The sequence below is a fragment of the Coffea arabica genome, chromosome 10c, assembly GCF_036785885.1.
Source record: "Coffea arabica cultivar ET-39 chromosome 10c, Coffea Arabica ET-39 HiFi, whole genome shotgun sequence".
NCBI lineage: Eukaryota > Viridiplantae > Streptophyta > Magnoliopsida > Gentianales > Rubiaceae > Coffea > Coffea arabica.
In genome coordinates, this window is record NC_092329.1 from 9,128,041 (window position 1) to 9,146,708 (window position 18,668).

Sequence of the window (18,668 nt, forward strand, 5' to 3'; positions counted from 1 at the left end):
ATCAATAATACAATATCTCTACTTGCACGTACCGACAATTACATGTTGACTATAATCGTAATACGTAATCGCTATACATACGCATCAACAGTTTCAAGCGTATTCATTGTAACCGCTTATAAACACCGACACGAACATATCCGCTGCCAAAAGGGCTGCCTCTTGGCTTCCAATACCGTCAAATCTCAAAAAATCTCGTAATCCACAAATTTCTCAAACAAAAAGATACTACAATTTGTTAAAAGAAAAGGATTAAAACTTGGAGAGGAACTCTTCTCAAACCCAATTATATAAAGGTAAGAATAAAGAACAACCTAGAACGAAAGGGACTAAATTGCAAAACCGCCTTACTGTTTGGGAAAAAACTAAAAAGAAAGAGCCTATATATCGCTGAGACTTCTCTTCTCCATTTCTTTATACAGTGCACGTCATCATACATATAAAACCCTGCCCCAGCCCAGGCCTCTTGCCCCAGGGTTACATAATTTCTCCTCTCTTCTTAGACCCTTTTTGTCTTCTTAACCTATTTCCTCTCGAACTAAACCAATCCCCAAATCTTCTCCAAAAAATTCTCTGTACAGTTCTACCTTTTTGATGTCCGAAGCATCCACCGTTTTGCAGGTCAGCCACTTTGTCTTTTTATGTTTGTCACATAAAAGTCTGTAGTATTTATGGGGTTTTTTTTTTTTTTTGGTATTTAGGGATGGTTTTCGTTTTATTTTCAATATCGATTTAGGGTTTTGTTGATTTAATTTGTCGATTTTCGAGCTTAAAATTGTTTGTTTTGATGCTAACTTCTGTTATTTATGTTTTATTGTTTGTGGTTTTGGTGAATACAGTAAATAGATATAGGGAAGTAGACTTTGGATATGGCGAGCTTAAGATCGAGCTTGCCGTCGCGGCTACGGCAACTTCTGTCCGGTGATGGAGCAATCGGTCCCTCTGCTAAACTTGACTCCGAGCCTGTATGCCTTCAATTTACTTACACTACTTTCACTACTTACACTACACTAGTACACACAGAGAAACACATACACGCGTGTATATGATAACTGTTCAAGTGATGCCTAGTTTATGTGATGGTATTTACTGGTGATTCAACTTGAGGGTTTTGTATTTTGGGTTTAATTTATTGCAAAATGTTTTCTTTGTGGCAATGTGCAAGTAATTTTCTGTTGTATTGTGAGCCTGGATATGGGTATTGCTTTCTTTGCTGAAAAATGCACTTGTTTGATTTCTTTTAGCAGTATTATGTGCTTTCAGCCTAATGGTTAGTATATTGAAAGATAAAATTAAATGTGAAATGGCTTAATTTGCCTAGGGAAATTCATATCAACCTTGACAAACGCAATTAACTTTTTATTTGCTTTGATGCTTAATAGATGTGGCAGCATTGGAGATTTCGTTTGATTTAAAACTTCTATCTTTGTTTTTTGGTTCTTTGGCTTCTGTGTATTTTGAGAGTTACCAAGGAGGATATGGTGCTCTTTTTTGTAGTTTATGTTGTTTTATGAGCATTATACTTTGTAATGTCTTGGTCTTACGCTTTCTTAAGGACTTGCGTGGCTTATTTTTTTTGTGAACTAAGGTCCTTCTTCTAATTTCCTTTCCATTGTGTTCTTGAAACTTGGATTTTGTGACATACATTGGTTTTACTCCACTTTGCTAGTGAATGACTTTATTTGAAGGAATTGAAGTAAGCGAAAACCTTCATGAGTAAATGCTCTGTTCTTCCTGAGTAAATGCTTCTTTTTATCTTAAGTTCTCTAAGCAGTTTGCTTCTCAGAGGGGTACTTTTTATGTAATTTTAGATTTATTAAATTGAAAATATTTTGGGCTGAAGTAGTATATAGTTAGAATTTATGATTTTTTTTCCTCCTTAAACTTTGTGGAATATACAATATGTGCTTCAAAAAACTATGTAGAGTGAGTGATCCTGTACAACGTACAACGATACAATTGTTGTTGGTTTCATGAATAATATTAGCTTGTCTAGAGTAATAATGTTTATCATATAGTTATATGCCGCTGAGCCCAATTTTGTATCAAAGCCCAAGCATTTGCTTCCAGTTTGACCTTTTGGTTGTGGTGCTTAGATTTAGCAGAATGCTTGCTCGATTGTCTGAGCTTAAGTAGATTTTAACTTGTTGGTATGCGCTGGGGGTGGTGCAAGTTTGGTTATTGTAGAAGAAGTATGCTACTAGTTCTAGACTGGAATAGGATAAAGATTAAGTCTATTGTCATTTTTATTTTCCAGGGATTAGAACATGGATCTTCCTACCTGCTAGATGTATTGATAACAGAATATTCTGAGTTGGGAAATTGTATCGGGACTTGTAGTAGTCATCAATTGCTATGATGATAAAACAATGAAATTGGTTCAGTTACTGATGGCTACAACAATTTGATATGCATCTGGATTACCATGTAAGATGGATGTGAACGAAGTGGAGGAAACATTTTTTAGTTTTGAATTTTCATAAAATATTCTGCATTATTTACTATTTGTTTTTAAGTACCATAATTTAATGCTTTGCAGGCTTAATCATTTTCACTAAGTAATCTTTTAATTAAGATGTGCCAATTGTATGTATGTTTGCCATAAGCATGATTTCCAACTGAATAGTGTTAGTGGTACCATCAAATGCTTGCACACAATGTGTACAACATAATGTCTGTTTTTGACAGTATTGTATAGTGGGAACTACAGGATTGGTCATGATATGCAGGAATATTTGGAGCATGTCATGTTTCGTAATTTTGTATTTTTCTGATTTAATCATATGGAAACTGTTAACAATCAACTAACCTTGCTTTGGACTATGGTACTAGTACCTGGAATTTTGAAATGTGAACTTAAGACCTGAATTAGCAGGTGCATTAGTTTTTAAGTTACTAACTTGCCAACATTCATATCACCATGGGTTCTGAATTACTTGGTCTTCTAGATCTTTTATCTGGTAAAAGCTATAATAATGAGGGGGAATAATCGAAGAGTCCATGTAGTCTACGCTTGGTACCTGTAACTATTATATATCTAAACTCCTACTGTTTTGGCACTTGTTTTATGGAAAGGATAAAGGAAGGTATAAGTACAAAGTTGTAGTCTGTATCATGTTATGCACCCAACCCAGTGTTGCCAACACCAGGTGGACTACTAGGAACACATTAAGAGCAAAACATTGCCTTTCAGCCTCATAAGCCATGGATGAATTGTACAGGAAGAATTTAAAGTAGCACTTTCAATGTCAATATCAGCAAAAGAGAAATATTTTGGGCCTCATGTGTCTTCCTGGAAGGACTCCTGCTTGTAATTGTTGTATTTGTGTTTTGGGTGTGTACAAGTTAAAAAATGACTAGGTTGTATGTTGGCACAATTTTTGGTCATGGTCAAAAAAGTAGGTAGGGATATTGGTGGTTATGGGCAACAAGCTGGAACCACATGGGGCTATTTGATGGATATATCTAAAATCATTGATTGGATTGTATTCTACTATATGCTTATGTGGAAAGATTTTGACAAGAACCTACTTGTTTCTGTGGATGATTTATCTCCAAAATCCCATTTGGCACTAACAAAATGTAAAATGACTAAAGGAGAGGGAAAAAAGAGAACAAAACAATTAAGTTTATGTGTAATCTTTGTCTCTCTCTCTTGGTCACCTAGGCAATTAGTTTCCTGCAATGTTTGAAGATATTAATTTTGATTATATCTTCCTATTTGCATCTGTAGTCTGATATACTCTATGTATTGTGCAGCCGGCAAAAGTAAAGGCTTTTATTGACAAGGTGATTGAAAGTCCATTACAAGACATAGCTATACCTCTTTCTGGATTTCGATGGGAGTATGGCAAGGTGGTTTTGTCTTTCTTTTTTATTTTACTCTTCTTGCCTTCATTTGATATGTCCTGAAAGTTGCTAGTTGTTATATTTGCCATAAGCTTGTTTTTCTTCTTCTTGGTTTCTAACGCAGCTTGCTTGTGTTTCAGGGGAACTTTAATCATTGGAGGCCATTGTTTCTTCATTTTGATACATATTTAAAGACATACATATCTTGCAGGAATGACCTTCTGTTATCTGATAATATTTTAGATGTTAGTCCATTTCCGAAGCAAGTGGTTCTACAAATTTTGCGAGTGATGCAAATCATATTAGAAAATTGCCATAATAAGAGTTCGTTCAGTGGCTTAGAGGTGAGTTGGACGCTGTGAATGAGAACAAGAGTTATTGTATTCACTATTTACTGGAAAAAAATTGTGTTATTCTCATTTTAGGTGGCATTATGTGCCTTTGCATTATAGTATCTACTACTTGTGTCTGTGATTTTTGAATAATCCTGTTTTTTGTTGCTTTCCAGCATTTCAGGCTTTTACTTGCTTCGACTGATCCTGAAATCCTTATAGCAACTTTAGAGACTCTTTCTGCATTAGTGAAAATAAATCCATCCAAGTTGCATGCCAGTGGGAAGTTGGTCGGATGTGGGTCTGTAAATAGCTGCCTCCTATCACTCGCACAGGGATGGGGAAGCAAAGAAGAAGGCTTGGGCTTGTACTCCTGCGTTACTGTTAATGAAAGGACCCAAGAAGGGGGCTTATGTTTGTTTCCTTCTGATGTGGAAAATGATACTGGCAAAGCACAGTATCATTTGGGGTCAACCCTTTACTATGAGTTGCATGGTACCAGTAGTCAAAGTACCGAGGGAGTTAGTGAAAGCTCGGTGTCTTCTGGCATGAGTGTTATTCACTTGCCTGAGCTCCATTTGAGGAAAGAGGATGATCTATCGCTTATGAAGTTGTGCATTGATCAGTATGATGTTCCTCCTGAACACAGATTCTCATTACTGACAAGGATCAGATTTGCCCGTGCATTTCGTTCTCCTAGAATATGCAGACTGTACAGCAAGATTTGCCTCCTGTCCTTCATTGTGCTTGTCCAATCCAGTGATTCTCATGATGAACTTGTTTCCTTTTTTGCCAATGAGCCAGAATACACAAATGAGTTAATTAGGATTGTGAGGTCTGAAGAAACCATATCTGGAGCTATCAGAACGCTTGCAATGAATGCTCTGGGAGCCCAATTAGCTGCTCATTCATCATCGCATGAGCGGGCAAGGATTTTGAGTGGTTCAAGCATCAGTTTTGCAGGGGGTAATCGTATGATTCTTCTGAATGTGCTCCAAAGAGCAATTTTATCGTTAAATAACTCCAATGATCCATTGTGTGTTGCCTTTGTTGAAGCACTTGTTCAGTTCTACTTGCTACATGTCATATCTTCTTCAAGTTCTGGGAGCGTAATCAGAGGTTCGGGGATGGTCCCTGCCTTTTTACCTCTTTTAGAGGATTCTGATCCAACACATCTGCATCTTGTGTGTTTAGCTGTGAAAACTCTGCAAAAGCTCTTGGACTATAGCAATGCGGCAGTGACACTCTTTAAAGATTTGGGTGGGGTGGAGCTTTTGGCACATAGATTGGAGATAGAGGTACACAGAGTAATTGATTTGGCTGGAGTAGATGTTAGTCCAATGGCTGTTGGTGAATGCTCCAGGAACACTAATGATCAGATATATTCTCAGAAAAGACTCATCAGGGTTCTATTAAAGGCTCTTAGTTCTGCTACTTATGCCTTAGCAAATTCGACAAGATCCCAGAATGCTTATGATGGTTCTTTACCTGCTACTCTGTCACTGATTTTTGGTAATGTGGAAAAATTTGGAGGTGATATTTATTATTCTGCTGTGACGGTTATGAGTGAAATAATTCATAAAGACCCCACCTGCTTTCCTGCTTTGTATGAATTGGGCCTCCCCAATGCTTTTCTGTCATCAGTGGTGGCTGGTATATTGCCTTCTTCAAAGGCACTTACATGTGTTCCAAATGGTCTCGGTGCGATTTGTCTTAATGCCAAGGGTTTAGAGGCAGTGAGAGAAACTTCGGCACTGCGCTTTCTTGTTGATATATTCACGGACAAAAAGTATGTGATAGCTATGAATGAAGGTATTGTCCCTTTGGCAAATGCTGTGGAAGAGCTTCTGAGGCATGTTTCTTCATTACGAGGTACCGGTGTTGATCTGATAATTGAAATTATCAATAGGATTGCAGTGCTTGGGGATGCTAAACCTGTAGATTCATTAGGGAAATCTAATGAAAGCACTGCAATGGAAATGGATTCTGAAAACAAGGAAAACATGGGTCCTTGCAGCCTTGTTGATGTTACCGGTTCAACTTCTGAAGGGCTTTCGGATGAGCAGTTCATCCAGCTAAGTATCTTTCATGTCATGGTACTTGTTCACAGGACAATGGAAAATTCTGAAACATGTAGGTTGTTTGTAGAGAAGTCAGGAATTGAAGGTCTACTTAAACTTCTTTTAAGGCCAAGTGTTGCACAGTCATCTGAAGGGATGTCCATAGCACTACACAGTACTATGGTCTTCAAGAGTTTCACTCAACATCATTCGACACCTTTAGCACGTGCCTTCTGTTCTTCTCTCAAGGATAATCTGAAAAAGGCTTTAACTGGATTTACTGGTGTCTCCGGATCCTTTCTGCTGGACCCTAGGGTGATTCCAGATAGTGGAATTTTTTCATCACTCTTTATTGTTGAGTTTCTTCTATTTCTGGCTGCCTCAAAAGACAATCGTTGGGTAACTGCATTGCTTACTGAATTTGGAAGTGAAAGCAAGGAAGTTTTGGAGGATATTGGGCGTATCCATCGTGAAGTCTTATGGCAGATTGCTCTTCTTGAAGACTCTAAGATTGATGTAGAGGATGATGCTACTGGTTCTGCGGATGAGTCACGCCAGTCAGAGTTGGATATGATTGATTCTGAAGAGCAAAGATTCAACTCTTTCCGACAATTTCTTGATCCCCTGCTTCGAAGAAGAATGTCTGGATGGAGTGTTGAATCACAGTTTTTTGATCTGATAAACCTCTATCGTGATCTTACTCGCGCATCTGGTCTTCAGCAACGACAGACTGTTGATGGTCTCTCAAACATACAGCCAGGAGTTGGTCATCAGTCTCATCAGTCTGCTTCTGCCAATGTTGCTGAGTCCAGTGGTAAGAAGGATGAAGATAGGCAGAGAACCTATTACCGTTCCTGTTGTGATATGGCGAGATCATTATCAATTCACATCACCCATTTGTTTCAAGAGTTGGGAAAGGTAATGCTTCTTCCATCTCGTAGGCGAGATGACATGCTAAATGTGTCTTCTCCTTCAAAATCAGTTGGTTCTAGCTTTGCTTCAATTGCATCAGACCATGTGAACTTCGGAGGCCACGTAAATCATAGTGGATCTGATGCATCTGTTTCAACCAAGTGTCGCTATTTTGGAAAGGTGGTTGATTTTATTGATGGCATTCTACTTGACAAGCCTGATTCGTGTAATCCTGTTATACTAAATTGCTTGTATGGACGAGGGGTGATCCAATCCATTTTGACCACATTTGACGCTACTAGTCAGTTGCTTTATGATGTGAACAGAGCTCCTGCATCGCCCATGGAGACTGATGAAGGGGCTTTGAGGCAGGATAGAATGGAAGAAGTAGATCATTCCTGGATATATGGTCCCCTAGCCTGCTTCGGTAGACTTATGGACCACCTGGTAACTTCATCCTTTATTTTATCTCCTTTTACGAAGCACTTGCTTACACAGCCTTTGGTGAATGGGGATAAACCATTTCCTCGAGATGCTGAGACATTTGTTAAGGTTCTCCAGTCTATGGTACTGAAAGCTGTTCTTCCAGTTTGGATTCATCCACAGTTTACAGAATGCAATTATGATTTCATTACAACACTAATCAACATCATCAGACACATTTACTCTGGGGTAGAAGTGAAAAACATTGCTAGCAATGCAACTCGGATATCTGGCCCTCCCCCCAATGAATCAACTATTGCAACAATAGCAGAGATGGGTTTTTCCAGATCCCGCGCTGAAGAGGCACTGAGACAGGTCGGTTCAAACAGTGTGGAGTTGGCAATGGAGTGGTTATTCTCGCATCCTGAGGAAACTCAAGAAGATGATGAACTTGCCCGAGCACTAGCAATGTCCCTTGGGAACTCTGGATCAGAGTCAAAGGAAGATTCTGCTGATGAATCTAGACAATCTATTGTAGAGGAAATGGTGCAACTTCCTCCTGTTGATGACTTGTTATTAGCTTGTAGGAGGCTTTTGCAGATGAAAGAGACACTGGCTTTTCCTGTTAGAGGGCTCCTTGTGATGATTTGCTCCCAAAATGACGGTCATAACAGGTCCCATGTTATTTCGTTTATTATTGAACAAGTGAAGCTTTGTGGTAACATTTCTGACAGTGGCAGCAGTACCATGCTGTCTTCCTTATTCCATGTTCTTGCTTTGATTTTAAATGAAGATGCAGCTGCTAGGGAAGTTGCTGCAAAGCATGCTTTGGTTAAAGTTGCATCAGACCTCCTGTCACAGTGGAATTCAGGTTCATATGACCAGGTTGCATCTCAAGTCCCTAAATGGGTGACAGCAGCATTTGTTGCCATTGACCGCCTTGCTCAAGTGGAGCAGAAATCAAATCTTGATGTTTCAGAACTGTTAAAGAAGGAAGAGGTTGGCAGTCAGACATCTATTGTGATAGATGATGATAGACAAAACAAGTTGCAGAAAACATTGGGCTCATCTCCCAAACACTTGGATGTACAGGAGCAAAAGCGACTTGTTGAAATAGCATGTGGTTGTATTAAGAGACAACTTCCTTCTGAGACAATGCATGCTGTGCTGCAGTTATGTTCTACTCTTACAAGAACTCATTCAATTGCTGTCAGTTTTCTTGATGCTGGGGGTCTGCAGTCACTGCTTTCCTTGCCAACAAGTAGCCTATTTGTTGGGTTTGATAATATAGCTGCTACCATAATCAGACATGTTCTTGAAGATCCCCAGACACTTCAGCAAGCAATGGAATCTGAAATTCGGCACAGTATAGCAACTGCAGCTAACCGGCAGGCCAGTGGAAGGCTTACAGCTCGAAATTTTCTACTAAATTTAAGTTCTGTCATTCAACGGGATCCAGTGATTTTTATGAAAGCTGCTCAGTCTGTTTGCCAAATTGAGATGGTTGGAGAGAGGCCGTACATTGTCTTGCTCAAAGATCGTGACAAGGATAAAACTAAGGAAAGAGAGAAAGAGAAGGAGAAACCAGAAGAGAAAGACAAGCTACAGAACAGTGATGGGAAAGCTAGTCTGGGTCATATGAATTCACAGTCGCCTGGAAGTGGGCAGGGAAAGCTTTTTGACACAAGTTCAAAGAATGTTAAACTCCACAGGAAACCTCCTCATAGCTTTGTAAATGTAATTGAGCTTCTTTTGGATTCAGTTATTACTTTTGATCCTCCAGTTAAAGAAGAATCCTTGACAAAAGATAACTCATCGTCGCAAGACATGGACATTGATATATCTGGATCTAAAGGCAAAGGTAAAGCTATAGTGTCTGCATCTGATGAGAATGAAAGCAATGAGCAAGAGTCTGCAGCATCCATGGCCAGGATTGTATTTATTCTGAAGCTTTTGACCGAGATTCTTCTGATGTATGCTTCGTCTATTCATGTTTTGCTCCGGAAAGATTCTGAAGTTAGCAGCTGCAGGGTAACATCTGAACGGGGTTCTAGTGCTGGAGTGTTTCACCATATTCTTCATAAGTTTTTACCACACTTGAAAACTTCTAGAAAGGAAAAGAAAACAGATGGTGATTGGAGGCATAAATTAGCAAGCAGAGCAAACCAGTTTTTGGTGGCATCGTGTGTTCGCTCTACTGAAGCAAGGAAAAGAATTTTTGTGGAGATAAGCTATGTTTTCAATGATTTTTCTCATTCAGCTAAAGGGTTTAGAGCACCTGATGTTGATATCCAAGCCTTCATTGATCTCCTAAATGATGTATTGGCTGCTCGCACTCCTACAGGCTCATACATTTCAGCTGAGGCCTCAGTAACTTTTGTTGATGTTGGTCTAGTTCGATCTCTAACTAGAGTTCTTCATGTGTTAGATCTAGATCATGCCGATTCTGCCAAGTTGGTAACTGGGCTTGTGAAAGTTCTGGAATTGGTGACTAAGGAACATGTCAATGCTGCTGACTCCAATGCAGGGAAAGGTGAGCAGTTGGGGAAACCATCTGCTCAAATAGAGTCTAGAGAAACAGAAATTGCTGGTGATACGTCACAGTCGCAGGAAACAATGTCCCAAGCTAATGCAAATGCAGTGAACGTGGACAATGTTGAGTCTTTTACTGTGATTGAGAATTATGGTGGATCTGAGGCTGTGACAGATGATATGGAACATGACCAGGATATGGATGAAGGTTTTGCTGCTCCTGAAGAAGATTATATGCATGAAACTCCAGAAGACACAAGAGGCGTGGAAAATGGCCTAGACTCTGTAGCAGTAAGATTTGAAATACAGCCGGATGTGCAAGAGAATCTTGATGATGATGAAGAAGATGAAGAAGAAGATGAGGATGAGGATGATGAGATGTCAGGTGATGAAGGAGATGAGGTTGATGAAGATGGGGATGATGAAGAACAGAACATTCTTGAAGAAGATGAAGTGCATCACTTACCACATCATGATACAGATCAAGATGACCATGAAATTGATGAAGACGAGTTTGATGAAGAAGTGATGGAAGAAGAGGAGGAAGATGACGAGGATGATGAGGATGGTGTAATATTGAGGTTGGGAGGTGGAATGAATGGCATTAATGTATTTGACCATATCGAAGTTTTTGGGAGAGAGAGTAGCTTTTCGAGTGAAACTCTACATGTAATGCCTGTTGAAGTATTTGGCTCCAGACGTCAAGGTCGTACAACATCCATCTACAATTTGTTGGGTAGAAGTGGTGATAGTATTGTTCCTTCACAACATCCACTTCTGGTGGAACCATCCTCATCGCCAGCAGCTTCTTTGGGACAGCCAGGTATATTTACTCATACATCTGTCTTTTTATATGTTGCAAATTTTAACTTCTATGATTTATTGCCCGATTTCTATCCTGTCTCTCTCCCTGTATAATTGTTATTTGGGTGTGATGCTTATATCTTCCTGTTTGCTCAGAGAATGCTCGTGATGCTTACACAGATAGAAACTTGGACGGAACATCATCTCGGTTGGATTCCATATTCCGTTCACTTCGCAATGGACGTCATGGCCACCGGTTTAATTTGTGGGCAAGTGATAACCAGCAAAGTGGGGGATCAAGTACATCAGCAATCCCTCAGGGTCTTGAAGACTTGCTTGTTTCTCAGTTGAGGCGTGCAACTCCTGAGAGAAACTCTGATCATAATACTTCAGTGTCATCACAAAATAAAGAAGAGGCTAGTCATTCCCCTGGATCAGCTGGGATAATGACAGGACCCTCTGTTGCTGATGGTGCCAACAGTGACGGTGGAAACCTACCGCCTACCTCTTCCACAGCAATAGATACCTCTCGTGTTACTGATACTGTACCTGCAGCAAATGAAACCACTCAGGAAGCTGATGTTTCTAGCAGACAGCCTCAATCCGTTGAGATGCAGTTTGAGCAAAGTGATGCTGTTGTTCGGGACGTTGAAGCAGTAAGTCAAGAAAGTAGTGGTAGTGGCGCAACTCTTGGGGAGAGTCTTCGGAGTTTGGATGTCGAAATTGGGAGTGCTGATGGCCATGATGAGGGTGGAGACAGGCAAGGCACTGGAGATCGAACAAGGAGGACTAGTGTATCATTTGTAAATGCTGCCCCACTGAATGTAAGAGATCCTCCCCTTCATAGTGTAACTGAGGTTTCTGAAAATCCCAGTCAAGAAGCAGAGCAAGGTGATGCAGCTGAAGAGCAACGAAATGCTGATGCTGACTCTGGATCAATAGATCCTGCTTTTCTTGATGCACTGCCCGAGGAGTTGCGTGCTGAAGTTCTTTCTGCTCAGCAGGGTCAAGCAGCCCAACCGCAAAATCCTGATCCAGAGAATGCTGGAGATATTGATCCTGAGTTTCTTGCTGCACTTCCCCCCGATATTCGAGAAGAAGTTCTGGCTCAACAACGTGCCCAAAGGCTGCACCAAGCACAAGAGCTGGAAGGTCAACCTGTTGAAATGGACACTGTCTCAATAATTGCAACATTTCCTTCAGAATTAAGAGAAGAGGTACATTCTAGGATTCTTTTTCATTGGGTTACTTATTGGGTTGAATTAGGATGCTTAATTTTTTTCATTCTTGGGAATCTCATCTCTACTTGATGTTCTTTTGCTATCATCTCAAGGTGCTTTTGACTTCATCTGATGCTATTCTTGCAAATCTGACTCCTGCCCTTGTGGCGGAAGCAAACATGTTGAGGGAAAGGTTTGCACGTCGGTATAATCGCACTCTTTTTGGGATGTATCCAAGAAATCGTAGGGGTGAATCTTCTAGACGTGGTGAAGTTCTTGACAGAGCTAGTGGAATTCTTCCGCGAAGGTCAATGGGAAATAAGCCAGTTGAGGCTGAGGGCTCACCTTTGGTTGACACAGAGGATCTGAAAGCAATGATCCGGTTGCTTCGGATAGTTCAGGTATTCAATTGGAAGAGTTGGTTTTCTCTTCTTAGGTCTTTCACAATCTGTTGTTTATCTGATCTTATTGTTTTCCAGCCACTTTATAAAGGGCAGCTGCAAAGGCTTCTCCTGAACCTTAGCGCTCATGCCGAAACCAGATCAGCATTGGTCAAAATTCTTGTGGACTTGTTAATGCTTGATATAAAGAAGCCAGCCAGTTGTATTAATGCTGCTGAGCCCCTCTACAGACTGTATGCCTGTCAGAGTCACGTGACGTATTCTCGCCCTCAGTATGTTGATGGTAAGAATACTTTCCCATGTACATTTCGTGATCAATCCTCAGTTTAAGTTAACTTGGGACTTATGTCTTAGATCTGGGCGTACCTGTAATCTATAATTCCTAACAATTGCGTGCTGTTGGTCCAATTTTTTTCTCATGAGCTGTAATCTAATGGTTTAAGACTGATATCAGTTGTTTTATATCATCTTATATGTGAAATATAATTGAAAAAAGGAACAAAAACAAGTTTTTTTTTTAAGTTATTGTGTTTGGTCTAGGATTTATTGAATTTTGCACAAATAAGGAGCTAAATGGATTCCCCTGTTTATAAATAGATATCTCACTGCTGCCAGTTCGGGCCCCTCTTGTTGTACATGCTTGGGTTCTATTTGGTTTTAATTGTTGCTACTTACTTAAATTGCATTACCATTTCATGTTCTTCAGCATAAATGGGGAATCCCAGATTGGATAGAATATAGATTTCCTTTCTAGTGTTTGAATTTGTGGGAATATGATTATTAAATAGCTGAATCATCATGTCTTTTATGATCAAGCTGGTTTATTTCAACTTGGTCGTAAGGTGAATAGACTGAGATTTGTGACTTTCCAATTGATTAACAGAGGTGCTTGAAAGTTGAATTTCTTAACTTTTTTTCTGGTCTGTCAAAGCAAACTGACCTCTTGAATTAGTGGTTTGTTTGCCTTAAAAAATGTTGCAAGATTTGGTTTAAGGTACCACTTGCTCTGATGCTCAGATTGCCATTTTCTTAGGCCCCAGGGGACAGAGAGTTGGGGGGTGGGTGTTGGATAATTTACTCTTTCAGGTGCCAACTTGCTATTTATTTCTGTTTCTCCAGCTGCATCTCAGAATCTAATGGCTCGTTTAGCTATCAAAGAATAATGTTCTTTGGTTAGATTTTGCTCTTGCAAGCATTTGTGAGTTCAGTTTCAGATCATAAAGTGTGTTTTTTAAAATATTGTTTATGCACAGGGGTTCCTCCTTTGGTGTCCCGGCGTGTTCTAGAAACCCTTACCTACTTGGCTCGGAATCATCCTTTAGTTGCAAAGATTCTTCTAGAATCTAGCCTTCCTGAGCCAGGCTCGAAAGTTTCTGGGACCTCTGAACAGAAGGGAAAAGCCATAATGATTGTTGAGGAGGATGAATTACAAAAGCAGCAAGAAGGGGTTGTGTCACTTGCCTTGCTTTTGTCACTGTTGAAGCAACCGCTCTATTTGCGAAGTATAGCACATCTTGAACAGGTGATAGGTCCAAACTAATCGTGTAGTGTCATTACTAGATTTTGCAAAATTTATGTACCAACGGCTTCTCTCTAATTTTGTGTTTGTTGTTGTTTCAGCTGCTAAATTTATTGGATGTGGTCATTGACAATGCTGAAACTAAATCAAATTCATCTGATGAGCCTGGTTCTTCTGTTCCTGGACAACAATCTGATCCTCATACTTCCACATCTGATGCTGAGATGAACGCCAGTTCTGGAGCCACATCAGCAGTCAATGATTCCTTGAAGGCTTCTTCCTCTGGTGCCAAGAGAGAAGGGGACTCTGTTCATGTTCTGCTTAATTTACCGCAAGCAGAACTTCGACTTCTGTGTTCATTGCTTGCAAGAGAAGGGTATAAAAAAGTTGTGCTTGAGCTATTGCATTTTTTTGAATGTTCTTGTTCATATTAGAAAGTCCTTCCAGGCATGTTGTTCCATATTAACCTTTTTGTGCATAAGTATATTATTTTATTAGGATATGTTTTCAAATTGAAACTAGGAAATTGCTGAGGCCTCCGCAAATTTTCATTAATCCTTTTGAAAATGCGGAATAAAGATTTTTGTTTTGTTTCTAAAAATTTTGAGTCCAAAAATGACAGTAAGGTAAAAAGGGTACGCAAATTTTACTACTCAGATCCAACACCAACTGGTTTTTTACCTTTAAGTTTTCAAAACTCAGTATAAAACTTGTGATCAATTACTATTTGTGAAGACCGAGTCCTAATGATGTTTTCTGATCACTTTATTGCTTTTTTGCAGTTGAAATTTAACTTATCATTATTATCTTTCTACTAACTTATGGATATTTTCTTCAGTCTGTCAGATAATGCATACACTCTTGTGGCAGAAGTTTTGAAAAAATTGGTGGCTATTGCTCCTGTTCATTGTCATCTGTTCATTACTGAGCTAGCTAGTTCTGTGCAAAGTCTGATCAAGTCTGCGATGCATGAGTTGCACATTTTTGGGGAAGTAGAGAAAGCGCTTCTTAGTACTAGTTCCTCTGATGGAGCTGCTATTTTAAGGGTTCTACAAGCTTTAAGCTCTCTTGTTGCTGCACTTAACCAGAAGGATTCTCAGATTCTTTCTGAAAAGCACTCTAAAACTGTTTCTCTTGTCCGGGAAATCAATGTAGCATTAGAGCCATTGTGGTTGGAGCTGAGCATTTGTATCAGCAAGATGGAGAGCTATTCTGATTCAGCACCTGATTTGTTGCGCTCATCTATTCTTTCAACATCTAAACCATCTGGCATGATGCCCCCCCTTCCTGCTGGCAGTCAGAATATATTGCCCTATATAGAATCCTTTTTTGTGATGTGTGAGAAGTTGCATCCTGAAGAGCCAGGTTCAGGGCATGATTTTAGTCTTGCTACTGTTTCTGATGTTGAAGAGGCTGCTGCTTTTGCTAGTCAGCAGAAAGCTTCTGGACCTTTGGCAAAAGCTGATGAAAAGCAAATGGCGTTTGTGAAATTCTCAGATAAGCACCGAAAACTTCTGAATTCTTTCATCCGGCAAAATCCTGGTTTACTTGAGAAGTCTTTCTCGCTGATGTTGAAGGTTCCTCGCATTATTGATTTTGACAATAAACGTGCGCATTTTAGATCTAAGATCAAACACCACCATGATCATCATCACAGTCCTTTAAGAATTTCTGTTAGAAGAGCTTACATTCTGGAAGATTCATACAATCAGCTTCGCATGAGGACAGCACAAGAATTGAAAGGAAGGTTGACCGTTCACTTCCAAGGGGAGGAAGGAATTGATGCTGGTGGTCTAACAAGGGAATGGTATCAATTGTTGTCAAGGGTAATTTTTGATAAAGGAGCGCTGCTATTTACCACTGTTGGCAATGAATCAACTTTCCAGCCTAATCCAAACTCAGTTTACCAGACGGAACACCTTTCATACTTCAAATTTGTCGGGCGTGTTGTGAGTATTAGTCCATTTTGTCTGTTGGATTGACATGTTGTGTGCATGCCTAATCATCTTGTGTATTATAGGTTGGGAAGGCTCTTTTTGATGGACAACTTCTTGATGTTCATTTTACCCGGTCGTTTTACAAGCATATCCTTGGGGTCAAAGTAACATATCATGACATTGAAGCTATTGACCCTGATTACTTTAAGAATCTGAAATGGTTGCTGGAGGTATGGCATTCTTAAAGCCTCTCTCTGCATTTTGTATTTGCTTGCACACAACTGTTTTGGTTGAAAAAACTAATCTTTACAATCTTTCTGCAGAATGATATCAGTGATATTATTGATCTCACATTCAGTATTGATGCTGATGAAGAAAAACTGATCCTATATGAACGGACAGAAGTATGAATATTTGTAGTTGTTTCGAATTAATTTACTTTTTGGTGGTTTTCCAAATTTAATTTTTATTTCATTTTATTTACAGGTTACTGACTATGAACTGATTCCCGGTGGTCGAAACATCCGAGTTACCGAGGAAAATAAACACCAGTATGTAGATCTCGTTGCAGAGCATCGGTTAAATACTGCCATTCGTCCACAGATAAATGCATTCTTGGAGGGATTCAATGAATTAATACCTCGGGACCTGATATCTATATTCCATGACAAGGAATTGGAATTGCTGATAAGTGGGCTTCCAGATATTGACTGTAAGTTACTAGTATACTCTGCTTTATGTTCTTCCATCTATCTTATGCTCTCCTGCACCAATTCGGGGGGCCCAAAAAACAACTGCATGCTGGCAAAAGTGAAAAAGCTAAAGGACAAAACCTGAGCCTTTTAAAAGGGAACAGGAAAAATAAGGGATAAGATGAGACCCCAGGTAAAATGAAGTAAAAACAAATCAAAGTACATTGATGAAAGATGCAGCAGTTATTTGATTGTTTCCTCTCAGTCCCTCAACCCTGGGGGAGCTCTCTGTCGCTCTTTCTCACTTTTAAGCTAATTCTTTCAGTGGATGACTTGAGAGCAAATACGGAGTATTCGGGTTATAGTGCAGCATCTCCTGTCATTCAATGGTTTTGGGAGGTGGTTCAAGGTTTTAGCAAGGAAGACAAGGCTCGGTTATTACAATTTGTAACAGGAACCTCTAAGGTACTTTCCCATCATTTCATGTTGATTCATGCATACTTGTGTGCTTTCCCATCTTTTCTTTGTGCTGTTCACTGCTGCTTTGCAAATGTGGTACAGAACTCACTGTAAGTAATATCACACTATTTACTAATTGATGGATTCTGTAGCAAATCTTACTGTGCCTGTGTTTAATAGCCCCAACTCATTCCATGTCATGATCATCTTCACTACTTAATAATAAATCAAGAAAAAAGTATCTTAGTAGACAATTGGCCCTATGGTTAGGCGGTTCTCAGCACCAGTATGCCAAGATCTAGTTTGTGATATAAGGTCATATAGCATCTTCAATAAATTGATTCTATATATATGAAGTGCTTTGTGCTGAATGTGGTTTGCTGTTCAAAAGTGTAGATTGAATGTGTAATGCTTCCAGGGCATCATTATCTTCTTCCCTCTCTCAGTTAAGGCATTGGTTGTAATTAGCTAGTGTACATTTTGACGAACTGATTGCATCAAGCACGCTTTAGATTGAATCTATACTTGGCTAGCACTGGTGAATGTAGATTTATGTCTAGTTTCATTGAAAGCCCTGGTTCAGATGAGTGATTAGGAATCTGGAAAAATAGGTGACAAGCAAGATGATGGTGTTGTTAAGTGTTGTCTTGATTATTTTTCTTCTTTTAATTCCTATGTATAAATAGACAGCATGACATTAAATGTACGTCTTTAACAAGCAAAAGGTTGTCCATTTGCTCTAGAAAGTAAAGAGAGTGTATTGAACGTCAGTCAACATCAACAGTTTCACGTATGCAGAGACAATTATTGAACAAATTAAAAATTAAGAATAACAAGAAGCCTTGCTTGACGCCTGTAATCTGCCGCAAGACAACTGACTAATCATCTATTGTTTTTGATGTTACGAAGTGTTAACATTTCACGCAAATTTTAAACAGTTTGACCCATAATATCCGTCTTTACAGGTTCCTTTAGAAGGATTCAGTGCACTACAAGGAATTTCGGGTTCCCAGAAATTTCAGATTCATAAAGCATATGGCAGTCCTGATCACTTGCCCTCAGCGCACACATGGTAATAACCTACTACTATCTGGCAATCATGGTTATCAATTGCAGGGAAAAAAAAACAAAAAATCTTTAACATGGATAATCTAGTTTGCTAGGTCTCATCTCCAGTCAAATTTTTATGTGTAGTTTTTTAAGTTTGTTGTTTTTGGTTTATGCAGTTTCAATCAATTGGATCTACCTGAATATCCTTCCAAACAGCATTTGGAAGAGAGACTGCTACTTGCAATTCATGAAGCTAATGAAGGATTTGGGTTTGGTTAAGAGCAATTTGATAAAAGGAAATGATGTAGATATGTCAATGTTGAAGAAATTTATTATGAAAGGAAATTGTTTAGGGCGGCCAGTTGAAGGCCCAAGTTATCCTTGTTGATATTATTGTACAGTACAGTTATGTCAAATGCTTATGGCAATTTAAATTTTGTCAATTTGCTCTTTGTTCTATTTAATCTGAGCGAATGTA

General features: G+C 39.3%; 1 protein-coding gene across 2 annotated transcripts; it reads left to right on the plus strand.

The window, feature by feature from the left end:
- The first annotated feature begins 223 nt into the window (after positions 1-223).
- LOC140016058 (E3 ubiquitin-protein ligase UPL1-like) lies at positions 224-18,633 on the plus strand. 2 transcript variants are annotated; one of them, XM_072069008.1, is made up of 17 exons: positions 224-621; positions 840-965; positions 3,760-3,855; positions 3,990-4,193; positions 4,358-10,931; positions 11,093-12,129; positions 12,246-12,533; positions 12,612-12,816; positions 13,787-14,055; positions 14,154-14,428; positions 14,891-16,001; positions 16,073-16,219; positions 16,313-16,393; positions 16,476-16,701; positions 17,007-17,146; positions 18,106-18,212; positions 18,367-18,633. In XM_072069008.1, the coding sequence occupies exons 2-17, from the start codon at positions 870-872 to the stop codon at positions 18,467-18,469; spliced, it is 10,959 nt and encodes a 3,652-aa protein (XP_071925109.1). In that variant the 5' UTR covers positions 224-621; positions 840-869; the 3' UTR covers positions 18,470-18,633. The 2 variants fall into 2 exon arrangements, with proteins under 2 accessions (XP_071925109.1, XP_071925108.1); XM_072069007.1 differs by having other exon boundaries at positions 226-621; positions 11,069-12,129.
- Positions 18,634-18,668: the final 35 nt, after the last annotated feature.

Excerpts from the sequence above, each read along its gene's own strand:
- LOC140016058 (XM_072069007.1), top strand. The coding sequence starts at position 870 with ATGGCGAGCTTAAGATCGAGCTTGCCGTCGCGGCTACGGCAACTTCTG. Across the intron at positions 12,130-12,245 it reads CTTCAGAATTAAGAGAAGAG|GTGCTTTTGACTTCATCTGA; the intron begins GTACATTCTAGG and ends TATCATCTCAAG. Across the intron at positions 16,394-16,475 it reads TCCTATATGAACGGACAGAA|GTTACTGACTATGAACTGAT; the intron begins GTATGAATATTT and ends TTTTATTTACAG.